This window comes from Dreissena polymorpha, chromosome 2, assembly GCF_020536995.1.
Source record: "Dreissena polymorpha isolate Duluth1 chromosome 2, UMN_Dpol_1.0, whole genome shotgun sequence".
Classification (NCBI taxonomy): Eukaryota; Metazoa; Mollusca; class Bivalvia; order Myida; family Dreissenidae; genus Dreissena; species Dreissena polymorpha.
Genome location: NC_068356.1, coordinates 5,544,648 through 5,567,020, shown reverse-complemented (window position 1 = coordinate 5,567,020; position 22,373 = coordinate 5,544,648). Strand labels below are relative to the sequence as shown.

Genomic DNA, 22,373 nt, shown 5'->3' with positions numbered 1-22,373 from the left:
TTTATAATTTCAGATTGAAGGCAATATTTTCAATTTAATGTCATTTTGTGAAATCTGTGAAATGCACCTAGTTAAATGGCAATAGTATAAAGCTAATACTTTCTGAATTTATGCTCGCAAGAAACTATTAATACTGCAACGTGTCTACACATGCTGATCTGGGACGACACTTAACGCACATGCATTAAACCCCTTTTTCACAGAGCACGGCCCATATATATATAGGCAATACCTTGATATAAGGAATCTATGTTTCTTTACAATCGCTTAATTATCGTTTCCATTTTATTGAGTACAAACACTTAAGCGCGACTTTAATAAAGATCGTGATTCTATGCAAGCGTATAATTACCAATGACCATAAAATGCATTGTAAATAACTCCCAAGCTCCCTGGTTAAAGTCAAGGTCACGAGAGTATGACGGCACGAATTTGAATTTCACAATTTATTTTTGTAATGTCGGGTAAGATTTCAATTATTTGGACAATTGTTCTAAATTACTTGGTGATGTTGTGTCTATAACTTTTATGATCTTCGGTGAAAGTTCAAAGCAACAAGTAGAGTTCAGTGGACAATGACTGTCGTGACTGTGTCTTGGTTTTGTTGAGTCGATATATCAGTCACAATAACCGAGTGCCTGTGCGTGTGAATGGCCACTATGGACGAACTTGAATAAATTGCTTTAGATCACAAAATCAAGGTTTAGCGCGACCCTTTTTCTTTCCCTGTCTTGTAACCAGATGCCGACTACATGATAAGGGGCAAGCTCATATACATGTACCACACTTCCCCTCATCTGTAGAAGATGCAAAAAGTGCGAAGATGATTCCACATATCCCCACAGCGGTCCCCTAACAAAGAGTACGCGTATATAATGTGACAATACTTTTTTATTTAAATATGACTGCTATGTTTTAGATTCCAAATGTAGGCACATATATGATAATATATTAGGTAGCGGGGCTAGTGGCGCGCACCTGACGAATTCCGATTCCGCCCGCGCGCATAGGCCCTGATGACATGGCCTACTTAATATTACATAAAAAGAATGGTGGTGGTTTTCTCTTGTCTACCGCATGCTCTTTCGTATTTTTCATATTAATTGGTTAACAGTGCATGTTATTTGTTATATGGCGACGAGTAAGCAGTATAATTAAGGAAATAAACTGGATACCCGCCCTTCAATTTTCTCTCAAAAGACATACAGCGAGACAACTTTAATATCAGTACATGTCTGCATATCACAGGTGCAATGCCCCTATTCAATTATTTGATTGTATGTCTTTGCCTTGTATATGCGTTCGAATTGCATTATATTGACGGATATGGTGGTTAGTTTTTGTGTGAATTGGTTTAACTAATACTGTAAATACTAACTTAACTGACTAACATGTCTTCTAAGAGGGACGTTAAACGCGCGGGTGCGATGTATCGGTGCTCTACACCGGGCAATAAAAAAACATGATCGCCTCTCGAATGGGAGCGTAATAATAATACTAATAATAATAATAAAAAAAATACAAATAGTACTACTATTACTGCTACTACTACAACAACAACTACTACTACTACTACTACTACTACTACTACTACTACTACTACTACTACTACTACTACCTCTACTACTACTACTACTACTACTACTACTACTACTACTACTACTACTACTACTACTACTAATAATATTATTATTAATAATAATAACAACAACAACAACAACAATAGTAATAATAATAATAATAGTAATAATAATAATAATAATAATTATAATAATAATACTAATAATAATAATAGTAATAATAGTAATAAAAATAATGATGATGGTAATGATAATAACAATAACTAACGGTAAGTTCTGCGCGATGGTCACTGAAAAAAGACGAAATTGACTTTCACGACGGACTTACGAGAATAGTTGAACTACTCAATTCTTTTCCACTCCCGAAAAACACACAATCACCTTTTTTTGCTACAAGTGAAAAATAAGGTATCATCGTCCACCGTGTACTGGTGTATTCGCATTAAAAATAGTTTTGTTTCTCCGGCGAAAACCCATTCAGCCGGGGTAATTTGACCTAATTTGGCTCAAAATTAAATATGTTTCCCGGCAATGTCACAGGGGCAGGTCAGCACATAGGATAGTCGTGAAGACACGGCGATGACCTGAAAATAAACTCTGACATGAGCATACTCAACAGTCAGTCATTCGCGACCAACACTCGTGTGAAAGGACGTGGCGGGGAATCGGATTATTTGGATTCCGATTGGTTTAGATTATTTGGATTTTTTAGTTTAATTAACAAAACGAACTTAATTTAGTAAAATTATTTTGAGCTTGTCCTTGAGTCAATCCGTGAAAATAGTGCTTACTCAGGAAATTGCTTCTGTGATAATAATCATAAATTAAGGGACGGGTCTGAAAAATCGGGCTTAAAATAATAAATTTAATAATTTAATTTTTAATAAGAGTTCATGTAATCAATATTTTGTAAAGAACAACTGTTGGAGGAAATAAACTAAGGTATCCAAATCTCATGTAAAATAAAATCTATAGGGTAACCACATCGAATTTTATCTTAATAGAATATAATTAATATTTATCTGAATAATTTGTAGTGTAATTACTTGAATATCGAACAAAAGAGAAGGGCGCGTCTATAGTAAAGTTGTTAGTTCATCAAAATGTTAGTAGCTACTAACAACTAAGATCATCGCTATCCCGCCAATTAGTTTATTAATGTCGATAAAGTACCCCCACCCCTCCCCAAATTCCATGTATTATGTTTTTGCAAATCAATATTGTTAATATTACCGGAAGTTTGTAATGTACACAATAATTTTGCTTTGTTTTATTGCCATTATTTTATATTTTATATAGTTGGGGGAAAAAACGATACGTTCTGTTCTGTGCAGATCCCAGCACGGGTAAATAGCATGCATGAGCATTGTTCAATAAATACTTACTACGGCTTTAGTCCGCAAACCTCGTATAGCATTGTCGGTTAATAGCAGACCGCTTATGTTGGTAATGCTTGCCAAGTAAAACTCAAACTGACCGCTTTTATGTTACTGCTTCATGCGTTTGTTTTTTTTCCAAAAACTGGTGTTTTTTTAAACATTTAATATTTCTGGTATCTTAGCAGTTGCATGTTAAATCCACGAATCAAATTAATATTTGATGCATTTGGAATGTTGACTGCATGTTCATTATACAGATCACTTGAAACATTGTGTCCATTTATAAAAATGGGTGTAAGTGTATCATACCGATCACCTGAAGGGTAATCCGCAAATTTGTTTTACTTTTTGGTTACAGGTCACCTTAAAGACCCATGCAGTTCGTAAATTGATTGCATATTAATTATACCGTTCACCTGAAAAGTCGGTTGAAATTTAAAAAATAAAAGTTTTGGCATGGTGGAGTTTATTCAACGACTCTATGTTTGCCGTGTGTGAATTCTGGCATTTTCGCAACCTCATGTTTATAGCGTACCTCAGTGGCATTGATTCAATTTCGTTTGGAAAAATGCAAAAGTATCTATTAGATAGACAAGTTACCCACGGTTTTGTCATTGCAGCCACTTGCATATGTTGACAGCAAACGTCAGTTGACGTGGCGATTTAATTGGGTTGATATTTGCTCGTCCATGTTCTTTATTTACTGACTTAAGAAAATAAATTTATAAATGAAAACGTATTGGCGACCTTATATGCATAAACGCATTGCGCTAATGAATGCACAAAAGCACTAACAGTAAGAAATCTAGCCTATTTTACTTTTTTTTGGTTTAAAAGTAAAGAATTAACACGTTCATTTATTATATTGTTATTAACTAGATTAAAGCTCTTATACATCGCGATATAGGTCATTATAAATGTTTTATATTAACTTACTTACCCTCTTTTTTATAGTGTAATTGTAATACACATTACGTACTTGTGTAATTAATATTAAAAAAACAATATTAGTATGTTTTGCAGATTTCAAGAAATTTAACTGTATTTATCATACCGAGAAAATGATGATTCGTTGATATGTTTGTACTATAAGTATCGTTTTGTTTTATATCTCTGTTGTCATGTAATTAACTGACATTATCTTTGTTGTAATTACCGAATATTTCCTTTTTTGTTTCGGAAAGGGCTTATTGATCGGTAACTATATAATGATCGTTTCTGTTTATGTTTATTTACGGAGAAACATCGTACAGAGAAAGTCTTGATTTGTTCATATTTTTATAATGTGTGTATCGTTATCTTTTATATCTTAGTTGCTATGTAATTTGCTGATAGCATCTTTGTTCTAATTACCGAATAAGTTCTATTTCTCGTTTCGATAGGGCTTACTGATCGGTAACTATACGTTGATCGCTTCTGTTGACGTTCATAAAAGGAATTATTCGATCATTATTATTATGTACGGAACTTTTCGACTATTGTTATTTCTCACCCATAATGAGCTTCTTCGCTTTTTCATGATTTAAAAAAGTTTGGTTCATGTAAGAATGTTTTGTTTACTTGTGAGTTTGAGCGTGTGTTTTTGGCAGTGCGTGCATGCGTGAGTTTGTGTGTGCGTTCATGTGTGCGTGTGGGCGTGCGCGTGTCTTTCTTGCATTGTGTTTTGTTTTAATTTTGTTTATTTCGTGTGAAAATATGTTGTCCCTATGTTCCTCATATGGCGTATTAGAATTTAACAAACACGTACCATATTTTATATTTTGATTGCTCCGATGGGTTCCGCGCTGTGCCATATGTCTTCAAATGCTTAACATGTTGTTTTTAAAACACAAGTATGTTGGAATGCACTGAATAACCCCTCACCATCTAGCCATATAAGTTGTGGGTACCATTTGCGCTCATAATAATTTTTTTAAATGCCATTATTATTTTGGTCACAAGCGGGACATTTTTAACAAGAGATGTGGTTGTCAGAAACACAATGCCCCCTATTGCGCCGCTTTGAAGCCATAAATTTGACCTTTGACCTTGAAGGATGACCTTGACATTGACCTTTCATCACTCAAAATGTGCAGCTCCATGAGATACACATGCATGCCAACTATCAAGTTGCTTTCTAAAATATTCAAAAAGTAATGACCAAACTTTAACGAAGGTTAAAGTTTTAGGAAAGAAAAATACAATGATATTTAACCTTTGACCTTAAAGGATGACCTTGACCTTGACTTTTCACCACTCAAAATGTGCAGCTCCGTGAGATACACATGAGTTCCAAATACGAAGTGGCTATCTTCAATATTGCAAAAGTTTTTAAACTTTAACCAAGGTTAACGTTTTGGGACACACACAATGAATGAATGAATGACAGACAGACAGACAGACAGGCCAAAAACAATATACCCCCGATCTTTTGATCCGGGGGCATAAAAATTGCGTAATTTTGCGAATTGAAAACGTCAACGTTATACAGAACTATAAGATCCTGAGATTTTAGTCTCTTAAAATAAAAGAAGTTAACAAACAATATAATTTTGCCCACGACATTCAGGTTAACGGACAGTATAGATACATGTGCGTTTAAATTGTATTAATTTACTTCGAAACCATGCACTTGATTAAGCTGCATTACAATGTATAATGAAATTGGACGAATAAAAATATGATAATAACGCTAATGCTTGGTTTCGTTTTATTTACACAAATGACAAGATTTGGAACAGAGTACCGAAAGGTCAGTTTGTGCGCATGCGTACTGGAGGTATAGCGTGTCATTGCAATTTCCGGCCGGGTTGTCCTCACAAACCGGACGTGGCGTTGTCATGCCTTCAATATTTCAATGAGTGATGCATTAACTTTGTCATCCAAACGGTCTTGGGTGGTACAGCAATTAATAGCTTTTAAATCTGACTTGAAGATATTACTATTAAATGATTCGGCAATATATGGTACATATATACTGCAAAACAATACAATTATGACACACAATCATGTAATATCATACACAAGCCATCACTCAAAGAACACATGATTATGTTTGTGAGTTTAGATGAATGTAACAAAACTTAAATAATACGTTGTAAGGTGTTTAACGTTTTCGTGTGCAAACCCGGATTCGTCTATTGTTTGTTTGGTTCATAACAGTGGACGTCAATATTTAATATGTAATTATTACCACTGTTTACACATAATATTTGCATATTTTCATCAATTTCTGATAGGTTCTACTTACCACATTTTCCGCATTTTACTGGACAGTCACCGAAGGCGATTCTGTTGTCTGCACAAATATTCGGAGGTAGATATTCGTCTGCACAAAATGGCTTGTCGTGGCACGAACTTGATGGCGTCATAACCGTGTAAGTAGCCGGTGATGCTATCAAAAATGAAAAAAATAAGAATGGAAATGTTGTGAAAATGAATGCTTAATTCAATTTTTTATGCATTTAAGAAACCCATATATACTAATTGTTGTTTTGGTCTATGATTCAATCTGATTTCACGAGTGGTTATACGCATAAATTAAAGGGACCTTTTCACAGATTTTGAATTTAAAGTTTGTCATTAAATGCTTTATATTGATAAATGTAATGTTAAGATTGGCTTTTAAAAGCTACAGTTAAAAAACCTCAACTGGGCTCGAACCACTGATCCTTGGAGTAAAAGACTACAGCTTAAACCACTCGGCCATCCATGTTCATACAAGAAGTGATGTATTTTATACTTTATATAAGCAATCCTCGTAGTGTCACAAAATTTAACGACAACAACAGAACTCTCAAAATTATTCAATCGTTTCGCGTTGCAACGCTTTATAATTTTCAGGTTTTTAAATCGTCAAAAGATGCCTATAATGGATAATTTAGAGCATGGTAAATGTCCAGTATTACTGTTTCCTCACAAATGTCATGACTACAACGAAAATTGGTGAATCTTAAACAGTGTTTTTTCAATTTGTCAATATACCAAAACGTGAAAAGATCCCTTTAACGAGTTGCGTACTCCTTTTATTTTAAGATTTAGTACAATTAGTACATACATAAAAATTTGGTACAATTAGTACATACATAAAAATGAACATTTTTTTGTACATCAAATTTGAGTCGAATATTGTCTACGTACGGTGAAAACATCGCAAAAAGGTCTACGTCCCTTTAGCTTATTGATGGTTGCGTTTATCGTCATCAGACACTGGTAGACCGTTTATGATGGAAAACCACTGCACGATTTATTTTGTGTTGTCATAACAGTGACAAATACCAAATATGATATTGATTTAGAATTGTCCTCACAAATCTTGATTGCCATGACTTATTAATATTTAAATTCATTTTAGTGTTCGATAAAGTCTACGAAAATTTTAAAATCTTGAAAGTACATATTTCCCATGGTAACATGGTAAGAGTTTTCATTTAAAAAATAACATCTGTACAAACGCATCACGGATGCGTCAATTGACTTCAAGTATATAACGTCATTAACAAATAACAGTAGGCTTCGGTCATTAATTTTTTCTCTACTATTATCAGATCATATTCAATTGTCTATATGTGTATGATATTTCACTAAATCATAAAACACACGTGCATGAATGCACTACTCTATACGGTCAACACGGATATCATCCATTTATTGCCGACTGCAGGGAAAACCAAATGCTGATAGGCTTCAATCGTCATTACTTCATGGCTGATTATTTTTTTAAAGAACAAAAACTACAAGCATAACATCTCCAATTTTATTGGAAACTAAATGATCATAGCGTTTTAAATGATCAAATGATTTTGTCTATAAGAACTTTAATCGATATCAGAATGCATTTATTAGTGCGATGTATAGTGTGATCTTACAATCCTATCCTTTTTAAAAAAAAGTACGGGGAAATCTTGTATTGCTATGATTCTTGCTTCGATTACTCAACTTACTTGATAGTGAACAGTTCTCCATTGTACATGGTTCCGTTTCTCTGTACGTTAGTGGGTTATCGCAAGGATGACCGCCATTTAGTGGTGTCGGGTTCGAACATGTTCGGATACGAATCCTCGAACCGAGTCCGCACGTAACGCTACAAGTTTGCCAGTGCGACCAGAGGGACCAATGACCATCCACTAAAAAGACATGATTCTTATTTATATTATTGTACTTAAATACAACTTTTCGTCTACATGTTACTATTAAATGCGGATATTATTAGGATACATTAATTTACAACACAAACAAATACAGAATAGACAGCATGTACAACTAATGAATACCAAATTAAGACACAAATGACCTCCTTTCTGGTGCTAGTCACAAAGGCGATTTTTTTCCACAGACGCACGCACACACTGGCTCACTAGTAGATCGTACACTGTATTATTTCTTTTAAGATTCTTCCATTAACCCATTTATGCGTAGTGGACTATCCCATTCTTCTAAATTGGATCAATTTATTTCCAAGATTAGGGATGTCTAGTATATTTATTTCTATATTTAGAATATTTCTTACAGAAATTCATTTAAGCAAACAGCGCAGACCCTGATGAGACGCCGCATTATGCGGCGTCTCATCTGGGTCTACGCTGTATGCCAAGGCCTTTTTTTCTAGACGCTAGGCATAAATGGGTTGAGGTGTGTACAGAGGTTTGGGTTGTTGGACTGCCGTTTTAAAAATAACGTGATGATGATCGATTACACTATTTGTGTTTTCTTACATGGTTCTTATAAGTTATTTGGTATTGAAATTGTTATATATCATTGCGGACCATTTATGGAATGTCTGCTTTTGGATAAAAAATGCAGTAATTTGTATTAGATTGTAAACAGTTACAAACTACATATTCTACATGTACATCTGCAAGAATGTTATATATGATGGCAGTGATTACCGTCCACCTATGGGAGTAATAAACGCTGCAAGTAGTTAAGGTGCATATCTTTAGATTTTTCTGGAGTAACCTTTCCCAGTAACTACGTCTATTGTGAAGCAGAACTTGTACCAGAGCAATCTGTATTTAATAAAACTATGTCACTTGTGCATGAATGCGTGTTGCAGTCGCGTGACTCCGAGAAGTGCAAGGCGTCGTCACACGGTTTTCCTCCAAACTGGGGCGTTGGGTTGGAGCAGTTTCTTGTCCTGATCTGGTTGCCCCTACCACAGGTCACGCTACACGGTAACCATGGCGACCAAACGGCCCAATGACCATCAACTGTTGACGAGCATTCAATTCACTATCAACAGTTCATAATTTTGGAAAATCTAAACAGCACTGAAATGTGACCAATCCTCATAAAAAAATCAATAAGCGCGCTGCAAATTATTGAATAGATAAAGTGAATATTTATATATTTTCTTTATGTTATTATGATGATTTTGTTGATATGAACGGTTTATTAATAATGCAGTGCGTAAGTTATGTTCTTACCAAGTGGACAATAATAATTCTTACTTAAATTACAGTTTGGGATATAAAAAATTAAAAAAAAAGTTTAATGACTAAATTCACACGTTTTAAAATATACTTTTATTTTATTTGCTTTATAGTTATACTCGATATAAATCTAGAATTTTTAAATAAAATTCGTTACCGGGGCAACTAAGCGTGTTGCAGACGCGCATTTCGATAAAATGTTGGGCGTCGTCGCAAGGTTTTCCTCCAAACTGGGGCACTGGATCGGAGCAACTTCTTGACCGAATTTGTTTACCACCGCCACAGGTGGCGCTACACTGGCGCCATGGGGACCAGTCCGACCAATGACCGTCCACTATCACACGTAAAACAACAATAATTCATTGAACGAAAACGCCAGTTATTACTTTGACCAAATTAAATTTAATATCATAATAAAATTTAACTATAAAACAAGCACATGTTAAATAAAAAAATAAAAATGTCCAAAGCCAAAAACATTTAAAACGATATTCAGACCTGGACATTGTATATCCGCTTGGCATCCTTGCGACTCTATTGCAGCCCCACCGCACATCGAGCCCCCATTAGATGGTTTAGGCTGGTCACATGATCGGACTCTCATTGTGTGTCCCGGCCCGCACGACGCCGTGCATGATGACCAGCGACTCCAAGAAGACCAGATTCCGTCAACTCCTTTAACATAGTTTGAAGGTTAGATGTCGATCATAGGGAGTTCAAATGGGAGATTCATGTGCAAAAATAATAATATGTCGTGTTAGTGATGTGTTTTTTAGCATAAAATCTGGAAAGTGTAATGTATATAAAATGTGTTTATAACATTCGTCGGGCTCATTAAGGTAATAGCGAAATTAAACTTGTGAGAGGCTGTATTAAAACGAAATTATTCTTAGATTAAACATAAAGTTTGTTTAATACACTGAAGCAAATTTAACAAAATAAGGCAAGTTTGCAATATAAAAACACGTGATTTGGTTTCATTTGCGCATACCAATCAGACAATTTAAATACATACTACACAACCCGCATGTGTGAGGACAAAATTCATTGGCTAGAGCCTGGTTAGGACAGATCACTTTATGGGCGTCATTGGTGGCACATACGTCAGATTTGTCATTGCAGTCTGCTGTAAATATTGCGTATATATTTCCGTATAAAAACACATAGCATTACCCCTGCAAAAGAAACAAGAGGCCCATGAGGGCCTGAATCGCTCTACTGGCTGGAATCAATAGGGCTCAAGCCCTTGATTGTATAATCAATCTGAGTAAGTTTTAAATAAACAGACCCAAAATGGGAAATTTATCGCATATACAAAGAAGAAACGTAAAATTTAAACTTCAAATGGCTCCTTTTCAACAATAAGTTGGACACATTTTCTTCACTCTCAATGGGTTCTGGCCCTTGATGATATAAAACATCCGTTGAAGTTTCAAAAGGACAGAACTTTGTATGTAAACAAACAAGAAATGTGTTTGTCGGAAACACTATGTCCCCTTCTGCGCCGCTTTGAATTATATTTTTTTTTACCTTTGACCTTAAGGGATGACCTTGACCTTGACCTTTCACCACTCAAAATGTGCAGCTCCATGAGATACACATGAATGCCAAATATGAAGTTGCTATCTTCAATATTGCAAAAGTTATTGCAAAATGTGAAAGATTTTAAATTTTTTCTCAAATTCAAGGGGAGATGATTCTGGACTTATAACTCCGATATTGCTCATTTTAAATAGGGTTTGACTCATCATTCAGATAAAGACACTGTGCAAGTTGGGAAATGATTGGATGAAAACTGTGGACTTGATTGTGTAAACAAGCCTTATTTCACAATTTTCTCAAATTCAAGGGGAGATAATTCTGGACTTTTTACTCTGATGTAACCCATTTTCAATAGGGTTTGAGTCCTCATTAATATTAAGACACAGAACAAGTTTGAAAAGAATCGGATAAAAACTGTGGACTTTATCGCGTAAACAAGAAACAGTCTAACGCACGCACGCAAGCACGCACGGACGGACGACGGAAACCACGCCATGACATAAGCTCTTCAGGCCTTCGGCCAGTAGAGCTAAAAACAATATGAAAGATAATATCCGTATTAGCGACTGAAACAAACAACTATTCTTAATGCAATATAGAATCCATTCTAAAATAGAGAACATTTATTTAAATGTAAGCGATGAACGAATACAAAATGAGTAAATAATTATCTATACCTTTTACACTGTTGATTGTTTTACCCAATTGTTACACTAAACATCGATTTGAAAATAGTTCGGAATAAAACATATTACAAGTAACTAATATGATGATGATACTACTACTACTACTACTACTACTACTACTACTACTACTACTACTACTACTACTACTACTACTACTACTACTACTAATAATAATAATAATTATTATTATTTTAATAATAATAATAATAATAATAATAATGATAATAATAATAATAATAATAATAATAATAATAATAATAATAATAATAATAATAATAATAATAATAATAATAATAATAAAAGCATAACCAGTATGTACATTGTAAAAACGAAAATGTATTTCTTGGTAATAACGTGAAATCTTTTCTCAGTGAAGTGATACATTTACACATTTTCTCTTGCGCAAGCGCTGGTGAAAATACGTATTTTCACACTTAACTGCGAAAAGTATTACACAAATCCAAAACAAAATCATATTCTTGTATTGAAATTATAAGAGTGAAGTTCTTACGGGTTTTGTGACATTAATTTTTGTTAATACTTCGTTTTTTTTCTATAAAATCATTGTTAACGTTGATAAAAATATATTTGTTCGGTTCATAGCTGGGTATTTTCATCTATCTCACGAGCGGCCGCAGAGAACACATTTATAAAAAAGACGGTATTTGCTGTCATGTCACTAAGTTATTTGATACTTTACAAGGTATTGAAAATAAAATTCGTTCGCACTACCAGCGCTTTGTGACGTATATGTAAAAGCAGGTTGGAAAACGTCGAAATTGTAACGCAATGGTTACAATGACAACACTGGTTACTTCGAAATTTTTTAGTGGTAAGCAGAAGTAGGTAAGAGACAGCCGAAAGTGCTACAGGTTACCCTGGCAACAATGTATTCATTGATACTTACAAGATGTGTGTGACGTTTATGCCGCAACACTGATCACTACAAAATTCATGCGACGAATATGACGCTGTATGGTGGAGAAAGTCGAAATTGTTGCACACATGACCATGACAACACATTTTATATTGATACCTACAAATGGTTTGTGTTGTAGGTGTAAGAGTAGGATGAAGACAGTCAAAATTGTTAAAAAAGAGACCATGACAACACATATTATATTGATACTTACCAATGGTTTGTGTTGTAGGTGTAAGAGTAGGATGAAGACAGTCAAAATTGTTACACAGGTTTCTATTACAACATTGGCTACATTGCAGAGTGTCCCGCTTTCGACCCACCAGAGTCGGTCCCTGACAGGTCTACAAATATAAATTCAATGCATAATAATCTCACAAAGGGCGGAATCTCATTATTAGTTTCAAAAGTTTACTTACCAACAATTGGCTTTCACTTTTGCATTACATCTAACAGAGACGTGTAAACCACGCCCATGTAGCAACTAATACGAGATATATAGTGAATAACGATGGAGCAAATTTAATACCAATATTTCAACGAAAACTCTTGCATTATACGTACAAAGTTATAATTGAATATGAGTACACAACTTAGGTTTATGTGGGTTCGGTTGCTATTTCCAATACATCCGAACCGATAAGTATTATAGAGAATGTGCTTTATGTTTCAAATTTGATAAAAAAATTCCATCATCACCAGCAAACGATAAATAATCAATTTATATCTAGGATTTCTATATATTCCATATAAATGAAAAGGGAAGGATACAGAATTCATTTGACTTATGTTTTCCAGTTTGTATTTAACTATTTATCAAGGATGAATACTGACATATGTTTCGATGCACCCTGCATGGAACAGTCGAGCTCCCGTATCGTCTATTGTAGCAGCGATGGAACAAATCTAAGAAGGAATCATCATGGTGATCATCGCGTCCATGTTCGATGTGAATATTATTATCATGAGCATCATATTAAGCAACAGTTACAACGACAAAATATAAATATATGGTAGTAGTAGTAGTAGTAGTAGTAGTAGTAGTAGTAGTAGTAGTAGTAGTAGTAGTAGTAGTAGTAGTAGTAGTAGTAGTAGTAGTAGTAGTAGTAATAGTAGTAGAAGTTGTAGTAGTTGAAGTAGTAGTAGTAATAATGTAGAAGTAGCAGCAGTAGAATTAGTAGAAGAAGCAGCAGTAGTAGTAGTAGTAGTAGTAGTAATAGTAGTAGTAGTAGTAGTAGTAGTAGTAGTAGTAGTAGTAGTAGTAGTAGTAGTAGTAGTAGTAGTAGTAGTAATAGTAGTAGTAGTAGTAGTAGTAGTAGAAGTAGAAGTATTATTACTATTATATTATTATTATTAGTAGTAGTAGTAGTAGTAGTAGTAGTAGTAGAAGTAATAGTAGTAGTAGTAGTAGTAGTAGTAGAAGTAGTAGTAGTAGTAGTAGTAGTAGTAGTAGTAGTAGTAGTAGTAGTAGTAGTAGTAGTAGTAGTAGTAGTAGTAGTAGTAGTAGTAGTAGTAGTAGTAGTAGTGGGCATCAAACGTTGTGCGAACGTTGCTGCAACGTAATATTTAGGTCGCAACGTCGGCAACCATTACCGAACGTTGCATGCAAAAGGTTGCATACAAAACATTACCCGGACGTTTCATCAAACGTTGCAGTTTGGTTGTCACAAAAGTTTTCCCGACGTTTTTTTCCAACGTTGCTGCAATGTTTTTTTCCAACGTTGCTGCAACGTTGTAGTTAGGTTGTATTCAAACGTTGCAATTTCCCAGTGGGCATCCAATGTTGCTGCAACGTTGTATTTAGGTTGCATTCGAACGTTGCAGTTTGGTTGTACCAATGGTCTATATGAAAGTTTTCCCGACCTTTTTTTTCCAACGTTGCTGCAACGTTTTTTTCCAAACGTTGCAGTTTGGTTGTACCAATGGTCTATATGAAAGTTTTCCCGACGTTTTTTTCCAACGTTGCTGCAATGTTTTTTTCCAACGTTGCCGCAACGTTATATTTAGGTTGCATTCAAACGTAGTATTTCTTTTTTTAAATAATATAAAAAAATAAACAAACTATTTACTGCCAACCGCTCTTTCGAGTATTATCGGCAGATATGCACACTGTCAAGTCCGTTTCCTAGAAAGAACCAGTACTTGGTGTCTACAGAGGGGATTATGAAACGCTCCCCGAGTAGGAATCGTAATTTATAATAATATAGTTTATGCATATGATTTCTTGTACATTTTAGAAATTATTTTTTTTTAATTTTTCAAATCAGTTGCTTAAACTTTACGATGCTAAATATAAACTTTAACTCAAAATCGCCGGATAAAATACATTGCTTAAGTTGTGTTATGCATTAAAATGGTAGAATCTAGTTTCAAAGTTTCAACCAAAAATTAATAGTCAACATTTTTGTCTGTAACATTCAACAGTCGCCGTGGTGTAGTGGATGTGGTATCAGCCTAGTGATCGGGAGTTGGTGGATTCGATTCCCACTCGGGGAGCGTTTAAGGTAACTTTCTCTAGACATCAAATATTGGTTGTTTGTTTGAAGAGAACTCGATAATGTTCCATAACTGCCGATAATAATCGAAAGTACGGTTGGCAGTAAATAGTTTAAAATTTTTATATCATTAAAAACAAAAAGAATTTAAAAATACTGCGTTTTAATGCGACATAAATACAACGTTGCAGCAACGTTTGGAAAAAAAACGTTGCAGCAACGTTTGCAAAAAACGTCGGGAAAACTCTCATTTGGACCCTTCGTACAACCAAACTGCAACGTTCGAATGCAACCTAAATACAACGTTGCAGCAACGTTGGATGCCCACTGGGTAGTAGTAGTAGTAGTAGTAGTAGTAGTAGTAGTAGTAGTAGTAGTAGTAGTAGAAGTACAAGTATTATTATTATTATTATTATTATTATAATTAGTAGTAGTAGTAGTAGTAGTAGTAGTAGTAGTAGTAGTAGTAGTAGTAGTAGTAGTAGTAGTAGTAGTAGTAGTAGTAGTAGAGTAGTAGTAGTAGTAGTAGTATTAGTAGTAGTAGAAGTAGCAGTAGTAGTTAAGTAGTAGTAGGAGGAGTAGTTTTAGTAGGAGTAGTAGTAGTAGTAGTAGCAGCAGCAGCAGCAGCAGCAGTAGTAGTAGTAGTAGTAGTAGTAGAAATAGTAGTAGTAGTAGTAGTAGTAGTAGTAGTAGTAGTAGTAGTAGTAGTAGTAGTAGTAGTAGTAGTAGTAGTAGTAGTAGTAGTAGAAGCAGAAGTAGTAGTAGTAGTAGTAGTAGAAATAGTAGTAGTAGTAGTAGTAGTAGTAGTAGTAGTAGTAATGTAGTAGTAGTAGCAGTAGTAGTAATTGTCATGACGTCTTATTCATCTTGAAGTTGAAGCAAATGCAAAACAAATGTAAGTAACAAATAACATCTAATGAACCCTCATTAGCATTTACCTGATCTGTCGCGCATGATCGTGTGACGTTGCACTGGTTTGGGGCGACAATGTCCCGACATATGTAGCACGTGGGTCCGTCAGAATGAGTGAGCAGAAATCCTGGATTAAATGAAGTTACAACAATCGATCAAGCTGAGTTGAAACCCTGTAAATGATACAGACTTCATAGATGCAATACATTATTACATAAAATCTCAACGACATGGCTAGAACAAACGAAAAATGGGGTCGCTAACTCAGTCATCGTGAGTAGAAAGTGTCTTTCTTCACAAAAGTCGCTCAAACCAATGAACGCAAGAAACAACAGCGCAAACTATTATTTTGAATTTGCAGCGATTTTCATACATATTAATATTAAATAATATTTATTTGTATTTGAAGCCGACCAAAGCTGGTCTGATTTCTGTATTTAAATGCTAGATTACCGTTCATAACTTTGTGTAACTAAAGCTACTAAAGATTTTGTTCGACGAAAATATGTACCAAGTGAAGTTTTATCGTTTGATAAGTACGTTTCAGCATCTACGGAGATACTAGAACATCATTAAAACTTAATGAAAATAAAAAACAAACACTTTCCAGCTCAATAGTGAAGTTGACATAGCAGAAAGCATAACTAAAGTGTAAGCGATAATACTCACCTGTTAGTTCAAAGGAACGGAGGGTTAGAATACACAAAAGGCTGCTGACTACAAAACATAACAAATATTACTACTACATGATTTTATACACGAACCTTGCACTGATTTTATTTAGTTTAATTACAAAAAAACAACATATTCGTTAATCCTTCAATATGAAATTCAACGGTTAATAAAGGTCATGTTTCTTCTTGTATATATGTACATGTAAATTCAGAAATACAAAGAATGACACAAGCGAACGTCGACAATATGTGTTTACACAATCAATGTCATTTTGATATAATAACCTTTTCAATAATTTAAACTTTTAATATCATAATAATATTATAAATTAAATACCTACGATGGCGTAAGATGTTCATCGCATAGCATTCAAATGCAAATTAATGCCAATGTTTTGTAGGCGTTTATAAAGAAAAAAATGCGTGTAGGCACGTACGACCAACGGCACAATCCACATCAAACAAAATTATGCTCTTCTATCTTGTACTAATTTCTCACACAAATATTGTCGTTGAGACCGACATCGTTGCCTGTTGTCTTATCTGTAAAGTAATATGTGTCTACATTGTAATTAGTTAACCATTGCTTTTGGTGCGGACTTATCAAGCTGGCGACAACTGGCTAGCGCACCGGTAAATTCCCAACCGTGATACACCGACTATCTCCGGAATACTCCGTAATCGTCCGCATATCGAGAGTGGGTAAATTCCATTATACATGTTAAAGGGACCTTTCCACAGATTTTGGAATGTATTGAAGTTTGCCGTTAAATGCTTTATTTTTATAAATGTAAACATTTGATTTTAATAGCTCCATTAAAAACATGTATACAATGAAAGAAAGAACGAAAAAGTAACCCTCAACTGGGCTCGAACCACTGACCGCTGGAGTAAATGTCTAACGCTTAGACCACTCCACCATATGTGCTCATACGATGAGTGATGTATTTTATACTTTATATAATAAATCCTCGTAGTGTCGCAAAATATAACGACAGCAACACAACTCTCCAAATTATTCAATCGTTTCGCGTTTCAACGCTTTATAATTTTCACGTTTCAAATCGTCAAAACATGCCTATAATGGGTATTTTAGAGCATGGTAAATATTAAGTATTAATGTTTCCTCACAAATATCACAACTTCAACGAAAACTTGCGAATCTGAAACAATTAAAAACATCAATTTACCAAAACGTGAAAAGGTCCATATTACATATAATAATAAAATGACGTAGATGCAGATGTTTTGGAGTTACAACATATTTGAAAACACTGCAATGATTTTAATGACATCTATTTGAAATGTGCATATGTCATTATTTTGTATAAAATGATTAGCAGTAATTAAAACATATTTTACAACATTAAATAAAACAATTGTATTGATTGACTAATCTTTTACTCGTATTTGGATTTAATTCGTCATGCAAATATATTTTAAGCTTTTTCATTTCGTGTATAATTTCCTTCATATATGATATGTATTATTTGTACTCAAGTCGTTAAAAGCCGCTTTATCTCTTATCTATTACGTGATGCATACATGCAATTTATTCTCAAGATAAAATTTCACTAAATTAACAAGTACCGTATGCAATTTTCACAAACGTGAGGAATATATTATTATAAGAACTGAACAGCAAAAATGTCGAGGTACATAAATACGTACTTAATAATGTGTGTCCTGGTTCCACTGTATTCATGTTTTCTCGAAAACCCAGGTTCCTCGCCACCAGTGACCGCCACGACCACGTCATATCAGGGATACGACGGCCACTGCACGTGCAACGTGAATGTCCGTGATGTTCCAACATCCTCGTTATTTCCGTCGTCTACGTCATCGGCAACGTGCACACCAGACGAAGCAATGAAATTAAAAGTGAGTACCCTTACATCCGCTAATTTGTTCGCACGAAAAAATACGCGGTAAACGTTCAGTATGCAATGATGATTTCAAAATACACGTTCTGGTTTCATTTTTAAAGTGTTTTCGCCCAAGCATACAACGTATTGCATTGCAACATAATTATGTACATCACTCATCATTATTTCGCTACATATTTCAGAAAATAGTTGTTGAGACTTCTGTTTTAAACTATACACAAGTGAGGTATATAGAATAAAAACAATGTACACTATGCAGTATAACACTGCTTATTGCAGGAAAATAATTCCATCAAACTTAGAAATTTGAAAAATATTAGTTTAGGTCATATTTATAATTTATGTTTGGCAGCTGCAACAGCTAGAAGCAATAGTGAATAACAAAATTCAAGACATTTTGACCGACAACTCAGCGTTAAAGCAGCAAGTAGCCGCGCTTCAGCAACAAGTAACGCAAGTACAAGGAATTTCGTCGGAACTCCAGTGCGCACGTGCGACGGCGGTGTCGATTGGAAATGACGTCACAAATCTGTTGAACCACGTCCTTATAAGTAATTCGACAATCCAACAGCGACATTGCATTCCTGTCATAATGTTCTCCGTTAATGGATCAAACACGTCCCTACCAAGAGGTAACCAGCAACTTGTATGCAATCATGCATTTGATTCTCATTAAGGCATAAAACTCTTTTTCAAAGTTAAACACAATTCACTTGAATCTTACCTCACAGTTCTGTTATTTGAGCTGGATTTATGGGAATTATTTGTTTACGCCGTCCTTGCGTTGATATTCCCCATATATTCTTATATTAACAAAAATGACATTCATTTGTCAATGATTGATTTTTCCGAACTACATGATAACTATGATTCTCATAATTCTCCTCTTATTTCATTTTACTCTTCATTTCTTGAGTTGCATGTTTTATAATGCCGAATACAGCTTGTCATTCTGCATCACGACAGAAACTGTATTTGATCCACTCAGTTCTTTGATTTGATTACAAGACTGCCTAGAAGTCTACGCTAGGAACCATACCCGCCCAGGTTTGTATGAGGTCCAGCCTGACCAGTCTCCCGTGACCTTTAAGGCCTGGTGTGAGGACGGCTGGACAGTCCTTCAGAGACACATTGATAACAGCGTAGATTTTGCTTCAAAGTAGGTGACATTTTTGCATCTATTTCGTCCACTTAATTGTTTAAATAAGTAAGCATATTTTATGTATCTTATAAGTTGGTCACATTACTCTGACTGAGCAAAGATTCATAAGCACGTGGAAAACAACTTAAACTTTGCAAACAAATACTACTTTTATGTTGAATTGTATATTGCTATCACAAACTGAGTTTTCGGAAATATACTGTTGTGCAGCTGATATGTAATAATAATAGCTTGCCGATAAGTGTGTGCATATTTTTATTTGCATCTGTGTTGGTAGATTAATGCCGAAGTTTTTTTTTCTATGGCTATATGTCTTGTTTCATCATAAAAACAGATATTGTCTTACACATGTCATATCTATCATTTATTTAAAGATACTGGGACGACTATCTGATGGGCTTTAGCGACCCCAGAAACAGTAACTTCTGGCTGGGACTTGAACATATGCATTATATATCAGGTAAAGTTTAATCACAATACGTCGAGGGAAGACAACATTTTCCCCATATATGAATGAAGCACTACGTGTATTATATAATTAGCTGTAACGGATGTATTAACATGCCGATTCTAGGTTTTTGATTATGAAATACCGTAAATATATCATAGCACTTGTTTTCTTTCCAACATCCCTTTTTTTTAATTTAAACGCATATGCGTGTAAATCAGAGTTTTCATGTTATAAAGTATAGATTTTTATTTTATCAATATTAATAGTTTGAAAATACGAACATTATACAGCATTTTCACAGTAGTTCATACAAGTTTGTAATGTTAAAACATTCAAATTAGTATTTGGATATTTCTTTTTGTATCAAATGTATTGTTGATATTGAATATGACAAGAGTTGTTGTGATGTTCATTGATACTAACACGAATAAAGCTTATCAATTACCATACCATAATTTATCATATTTTCAGTTTTAGTACTGATGATATAAGATAAAATCCTTCTAAAGCCAGGTGTATACATGTACTTTGTTTCTAATTAAATACTTTTAGCCCAGAATAATTACACACTACGTATCAACATGACTGGATATACAGGGAAGCAGTACTGGGCCCAGTATGAAGACTTCACAGTGGATTCGGAGGTCAACAACTTCAGTCTTACTGTTTCAAATTATACAGGTATGTTCACTCGACATTTACAATGGATCAGAATGTTGACCAGTGTTGCGTGTGGTATTCAATAATGTTCTTTGTATGGGACTGTTTTGTATCTCACGCAAATCAATACAGTTGTTTTAAATATTAGGGTTTGGAATATTATTTGCGTGTGCTTTTGTCGTATAAATGGCAAAAACTATTGCAACACAAGCGTGGTGCCTCGACTGTTCAAAAGCTCTCAAGATGAAATAATTTGCTTTCAATTCTCAAAATGTAATTTCTATACAGGCAATTACAAAGACGGTTTTGCGAATTCTACCGGCGACTTTGAAACGGGTGACCATGGTCACAGTAATTGTATTGACAAGACATCGGGAGGATGGTGGGTGGTAAGATGCGGTCAGTGGATTTCTTATTATATTGTACGTCTGAAAAGTGTGCGTATAAATTGCCATCTTCAAAAATTGAACATTTATACATGTATACGAAGTTTTTAACTTCCTCTTTTTTAAATAAATTATTTTTGTACCATTTAGAACAGAAACACCATATATGGGCTCATTCGTGGACCCTTGCATAATTCTAATATACTAAATTAAATATGAAGACCTAGTCTATCGAATAGTTATGTCAAGTTAATTAGTCTAGACAACCCAAGTCGATGCATTGTTCATGTGTTTGATGAATCCGGTAAGTCGGTCAACCTTATTACCAACATCTGGTTAACCGGTCATCCATTTGCTATGTGTTGCCATCCAGAGAGTTATTTGTTTTATTTGGATTATAGTATTTAGGCTTGTGTTGTGATTATTGTATACGTCTAATTAATTGAGTATAGAGATTAATTGAGTAAAATTGCACGATTGTAAAACGGATGAATGGTGTATTACTTAATTTATAGTTGTCCTTTTGTTTGACTTTCGTTTCAGTTCCCTTCGACACGAACCTTAACAATATGATACCAATGACATCGCAGCAAACCCGGATCTGTCTACGATGGGCCGGAAGATGCATGTCATCGTCAGTTATGAAGATCATACCTACATCTTCTCTGTCGTATTTATAGAGCTATCAGAATAAATATCCATGGCTCCTGCTAAATGAACAAGTGTTAGAATTTTATATTTGAATACATGATATTACAATACATCCAGATTGTGCATACCCACATGTCAAGATTACCAGTTTAAGAAACTGTCCGCGATGGGCAAGCTTATAAACACATGTGCCTTGTCGAATTTATTGTTGATCTCCTGTTTTTATTTCACATAATGTTTTTTATTCAATCTAAGCTAAGTTTGAGGCTTGGAAGACTTTAAACCGGTTTTAACCTCAATAAGTTTTTTTTATTAGCCTTTACACGGCGCTGACCCTCGTTTCCTTCATTTGTGTTCACCAATGTTTATCTTGTGGTTTTGTGTTGTAGTAATTTTTTTTGAAAAGAATGCCGAATTGTTAACAATAACTGACTTCGTAATGATGGTATTTCCGTCTGATGCCAGGGACGTGCGCATTATTTATATGTGAATGAACATTGTTTGAGTGTAGTAAAGTCACTAAACAGTATGCCATTACGTTTGGTCGAAGAATTCATTAAAAGCCCATAAACACTGAAGA

At 34.6% G+C, this 22,373-nt stretch overlaps 2 protein-coding genes across 2 annotated transcripts; one reads left to right on the top strand and one right to left on the bottom strand.

The window, feature by feature from the left end:
* Nucleotides 1-5,631: 5,631 nt before the first annotated feature.
* On the bottom strand, nucleotides 5,632-17,158 carry LOC127865694 (coadhesin-like). The gene is made up of 12 exons (XM_052405640.1): nucleotides 16,939-17,158; nucleotides 16,593-16,640; nucleotides 15,950-16,050; nucleotides 13,351-13,422; nucleotides 12,731-12,860; nucleotides 10,385-10,495; nucleotides 9,868-10,044; nucleotides 9,527-9,703; nucleotides 8,971-9,147; nucleotides 7,882-8,064; nucleotides 6,189-6,332; nucleotides 5,632-5,782 (listed from the first exon to the last, which is right to left on the bottom strand). Exons 1-12 carry the CDS (start codon nucleotides 16,955-16,957, stop codon nucleotides 5,649-5,651), a joined length of 1,473 nt encoding a protein of 490 aa, XP_052261600.1. The 5' UTR covers nucleotides 16,958-17,158; the 3' UTR covers nucleotides 5,632-5,648.
* Nucleotides 17,159-18,128: 970 nt separating this feature from the next.
* On the top strand, nucleotides 18,129-21,857 carry LOC127865699 (fibrinogen-like protein 1). The gene is made up of 7 exons (XM_052405644.1): nucleotides 18,129-18,478; nucleotides 18,836-19,115; nucleotides 19,492-19,642; nucleotides 20,020-20,105; nucleotides 20,649-20,777; nucleotides 21,045-21,155; nucleotides 21,686-21,857. Exons 1-7 carry the CDS (start codon nucleotides 18,245-18,247, stop codon nucleotides 21,820-21,822), a joined length of 1,128 nt encoding a protein of 375 aa, XP_052261604.1. The 5' UTR covers nucleotides 18,129-18,244; the 3' UTR covers nucleotides 21,823-21,857.
* The last annotated feature ends 516 nt before the right edge of the window (nucleotides 21,858-22,373 follow it).